At 30.3% G+C, this 4,671-nt stretch overlaps 1 protein-coding gene across 2 annotated transcripts; it reads right to left on the bottom strand.

The window, feature by feature from the left end:
* Positions 1 to 1,110: 1,110 nt before the first annotated feature.
* LOC106323913 (protein PHLOEM PROTEIN 2-LIKE A1) lies at positions 1,111 to 3,086 on the bottom strand. 2 transcript variants are annotated; one of them, XM_013761959.1, is made up of 3 exons: positions 2,864 to 3,086; positions 2,233 to 2,363; positions 1,111 to 1,792 (listed from the first exon to the last, which is right to left on the bottom strand). In XM_013761959.1, exons 1-3 carry the CDS (start codon positions 3,020 to 3,022, stop codon positions 1,411 to 1,413), a joined length of 672 nt encoding a protein of 223 aa, XP_013617413.1. In that variant the 5' UTR covers positions 3,023 to 3,086; the 3' UTR covers positions 1,111 to 1,410. The 2 variants fall into 2 exon arrangements, with proteins under 2 accessions (XP_013617413.1, XP_013617418.1); XM_013761964.1 differs by having other exon boundaries at positions 2,924 to 3,086.
* Positions 3,087 to 4,671: the final 1,585 nt, after the last annotated feature.

Below are 4,671 nucleotides of genomic sequence, written 5' to 3'. Positions count from 1 at the left end.
TGCAAATGGAATTACAGTGAGATCCATCATCTGTTACACTCTTTCTACATTTCAGAGTTCAACCAAAATCTTAATAAAAAGATAAGTATTACCTTGAAATCATTAGTTATACAAAAGCCTCGGTGATTCCAGATTGAATCTTCTGTGGTCTTCACCATCAGAATCATCATTGGACCCTTCTTTCTCATCGATTTCGTCAAAGTTCGGCGGCATGTTAGCATCAGAGAAGATCTTATGAATGGTTACCACTTGTGGCTTCATCTATTTATCTTCTCATCATTGGACCCTTCTTTCTCATCGATTTCGTCAAAGTTCGGCGGCATGTTAGCATCAGAGAAGATCTTATGAATGGTTACCACTTGTGGCTTCATCGATTCATCTTCTTCGTCATCGTCGTTGGGTTTGTAGTTTTACGATCTCTTCTGCTCTCTTCTTAGAAATCTTCTGGTAATCTGAATTATGTCAACTGACAAAGATATCATATTTGAGTGAATGGGTTGCTTTCACGATATGTGGTGAGGGCTGCACTTCCCGCAGATTTATAGTGGTGGTGTTATGGATCTTTGAAACGGACGGAGAACAAATCTATAGTGATTGATTCTGGGAGTTGAAAGAATGATTTAAGATAATGCGTTAATTTGAGAGATTAATAATAGAGATTGATGAAAAAAGTAGAAGAAGATTTGAAACCATGATAATTTGGTTACGCAGACGGCGAGGTAGGTTAAATGACGTGGCTGAATGATTGGTTGTGAATATTTTAGCTGACGTGGACAGTTTAGAATTGCTTCAATTTAGCTGCTTTTATATAGCGGAGATTATGCTACTGTTGTGCTATATACTTTAAACATGTTAAATACATTAATAAAAAGTATCATTAATCTACTGAAATTTCTGGTGTTTCATGATTATTTAGCGGTACATCCGTTCAACTTAAATATATCCACTTCTGAATTATTAAATTAGAAGTTAGAACTTACATTATACTATTCATGATTCATCTGATGTACCAATCAAATTCAAAATTAACAAATCTGTTTTGGGTATTATTTTATTTTATGCATTTGATCGATACATAAGGCGGATTATTACTCTGATCTTATGGTCTCATACATAACAATTGTTCATTGATCGGATTATTTATTACATACATACACTCAAATCATAAAACTCGAATTCAAACTTAAAACATTACTACACCAAATCTCGGTTTTTGCTTTTATTCAATACCAACATCAAAGTAGGTATCTAAAGTTTTATCAAAAAAAAGAAAAAGAAAGTAGGTATCTAAAGTAATAATACGATAGATCACCTTATAATATATATGCACACATTCTTTCCATATAGACATGTCATGATGTGGAATATATATAAAGGTTCAGTGTGCATTTGGAAATTTATATTCCAAGATTAATTTTTATATTTGGGACAAATTTCAACACCTTTGAGGAAGAGCCCTTTCTTCCAAAGGCCACTTTCATGCTCATACATTGAGAAAACGATTTCTCCCGCGGAATTTTTCTCCGGCTTGAACTCTCCGACTATAATATCGACCCATTGATACCTTGGTATTTCCGTTAAACTCACCTTTTGCTCCTGCGGTTTGTGGTTACCGTCAGGCAAGACTAGCTTAATGTTCACCGGCGTGTCCCATCCATAGGCCGGATCCTCTAGCTTCACCTTAAAGACCACCTCGTACGTAATCCCTGGAGTGAGATTCTTCGTGTCAAATTTTCCCGTGATGTCGAGCCAACATACGTTTTTCAACGCCACAGCTTCTACACCTGCCTCGCTTTTTAAATTCATCAAAGAAAATTAATCACGCGCGGTTTGTTTATATATATAACAAATTACCATTAATACATTATAAGTTTTAACTCCAAAAATATCATGATACTGGAAAACAAATCCGTATATACCACAAACCTTAGGCTTAGAAAGTTCCTAAATTTGTCGCAAAAGTGATAGTTCAGGAATCATTTAACTTGTCTTTGTAAACGTGCCAACCTAATAATTGTGGATTTGTTTGGAATATAATGATTTTTGTGGTTGACCAAAAATAAATAAAAATAATGATTTTTTGTGGTAATTTTGTAAATTAAACAAAAACCTTGGTTTTAACAAAAATATTCTTAACAGTGTAGACATACTTGAAGGGTCTATAACATAGGGTCAACGATACAATCAATATTTCGAGTTTAATCTTCAATGGTTCTAATTAACATATCTTACTTTGGTGACTCCTTGCTGGGAAACCATGTCCAATAGTTGGGGTCATCCGACCAAGTGATCGAGAGGTTCCTTGGATAGAGCATGAAGCTGCTGTTTTTCTCGTCCACCCAAGATTTGATATGTGCGTTGTTCTAAATGCATATCACCACAATAAATGGATTAATGGTCCATATTAATATTAACATCATAAGTTGTCTCATTTTCAATTCCTTATAAAATCAATCACCATTTGGATATTGTTAGTCTAGTTTGATCAGTTCTATATCTTATATGTTGTATTATCTTACATATATATAATTAAAAATATACTGACGTACCATTCTTCTAGCAGGAAATAATACAAATCGATTCTCAATTATCATCCAAATTAAGAGAATTTTTTGGAGGAGATTGTTCAAAAGTGAAAGTTAAGATCAAAACAAAATTAGGGTTTTACCTTTAGGAAGACTCTACTAGAAGCACTTAATAATTTCAGTTTAACTGGAATATAAATAAAATCTAAATTTTAAATATGAACTAGAAATACTTTTTTGTTTTGCAATTTTGTTTATATGAAGATATCGTCGACGTGTTTCCCCGAAATAGAAAACAAAAGTGAGTTAATTCTTTTTAGAGAAATAAGAGTACTAACCAGGTTCTTGGGCTTCAGGAAAGCATCAGAACGTAGCTGTTCACTGGAGGGAGAGATTACCTTGGCGTTTTTAAGACTGGCCTCATAGTTACGTGGAGTATCTAATAACTTCGGTTCAACCCTTTTTACCCTATCCCAATTGGGAAACATCTTGTTCATTAATATCCTCTCCCGATTGATTTTTTTTTCTTGCGACTGTTTACCTCAGTTTACAGATTGGCAATTAATTCATCTAAATTTATAGCCCAAACGGGTTTGAAGAACTTATTCTGTTTTGTCATACTTTATTTCCTTGTTCTTTTTTTGGTTTATGATTCTAATTTTGTATAAACGGACGCATCCGAACCACAAATCAAGCTATTCTCATATTATGCAAAAGATGGATTTTATTTTGTTAACTAAAACATTAAGCTTGATACCACTTTTCAAATTTGAGATAAAAAAGTAACTCTCATAAATCATTTATAAAATTTTAAAAATAATTTATAGAACATTTATAAAAAGTTTATAAACTCAACTCCACTCCATAAATATTAAACTCTAAACAATAATCACTAAACCTTGAACCCTATAAACTTGTATATCCATAATCTTCTTAAACTGGATATCAGAGAATGTTAAAATAAAATGTAGCCTTGTTGGTAGTTAAGACATGAGATCTTCTGGGCTCTTCTCTTTTGGGTGGTAAAGTGGTACATTAATAGTTGAACTAGCAACATCAGATGGTTAGAATTTTATTTTTACAAATATTTACAGTAGTCTCCGGTCCAATAGAGAACAAACATGAAACTCGCAAAGGACGGATACCCAATAAGAAAATCAACTATTACTTTTTATTAGGTTTCAGAATATGACTTATACTTAGTTGATTTTTCTCTCTACCAAATGAATGTATTTTAACATTATAATAAATAGAATAGCATCCAAAAATATTACAATTGCATTTTGGTTCAAGAATATATACTACTTGGTCCACCACTAGTCTTAATACATTAAAACATTAGTGCTTGAAGGAGATAATTAACATTAATACTGTAAATCAATAATTTAATTTTTAAACTAAGTCAATTTTTTTTTCTCACAGTGCTAAGTCAAATAAGATAATATTAGGTGGTTACCTGCGATTTCGCGGGTATAAATATTTTATGAAAATTATATATTATGTTTATAATTTTATCTTTGAATAATAATCATAACTATTAAAAATAACCTTTATATTTTTAAATAGTTTGAAAATCAAAAGTTTTGGTATTGTATAATCTTATAAGATTATTGAGATATATTGTTAATTCTATAAATTTTATTATAAATTTCCAAAAAGTCTTTCTATGACATATTTTTATTAATAAAAAAACAGAGATTAATGAACAATATGTTATTTTATAACACTTTTGTTTTTCGCATTATTTTGTCTACCACTTTATTTTTTTAGAAGCAAAATAGTTACAAATAATTAATTAAAAATTATAGTAATTCATTAAACACGTGTATTTCGGCAAATATATAAAAATTAAGTACGTAAAAATATAAAATAACAAAGAATATAACCAAGAATATAACAAACAATTTTTATTTTTCTTCACTGGTGTATTATATATGTATCTTTTTTTTTTCCTATTACAAAATAAGCATGTCAACTTTATTATAATCAAAACTATATTGTTCTCGTTTTCTAAATTAATATTATAGTAAACTTTTTCATTAATTAATATTATTTTAAAGTATTTACCATATAATTTTATTATAATCAAGGCTATAAGAATTATATTAATAGAGTATATTAACTTTAGTGTCGTATTAGTATAATG

The sequence above is a fragment of the Brassica oleracea genome, chromosome C1 (assembly GCF_000695525.1).
Source record: "Brassica oleracea var. oleracea cultivar TO1000 chromosome C1, BOL, whole genome shotgun sequence".
NCBI classification, from domain to species: Eukaryota; Viridiplantae; Streptophyta; class Magnoliopsida; order Brassicales; family Brassicaceae; genus Brassica; species Brassica oleracea.
Note: the sequence above shows the minus strand (reverse complement) of the source record. Positions and strands in the feature narration are given on the sequence as shown.

Excerpts from the sequence above, each read along its gene's own strand:
- LOC106323913 (XM_013761959.1), bottom strand. The coding sequence starts at position 3,022 with ATGAACAAGATGTTTCCCAATTGGGATAGGGTAAAAAGGGTTGAACCG. Across the intron at positions 2,364-2,863 it reads TCCTGAAGCCCAAGAACCTG|AACAACGCACATATCAAATC; the intron begins GTTAGTACTCTT and ends ATATGCATTTAG. Across the intron at positions 1,793-2,232 it reads CCCAGCAAGGAGTCACCAAA|CGAGGCAGGTGTAGAAGCTG; the intron begins GTAAGATATGTT and ends GAATTTAAAAAG.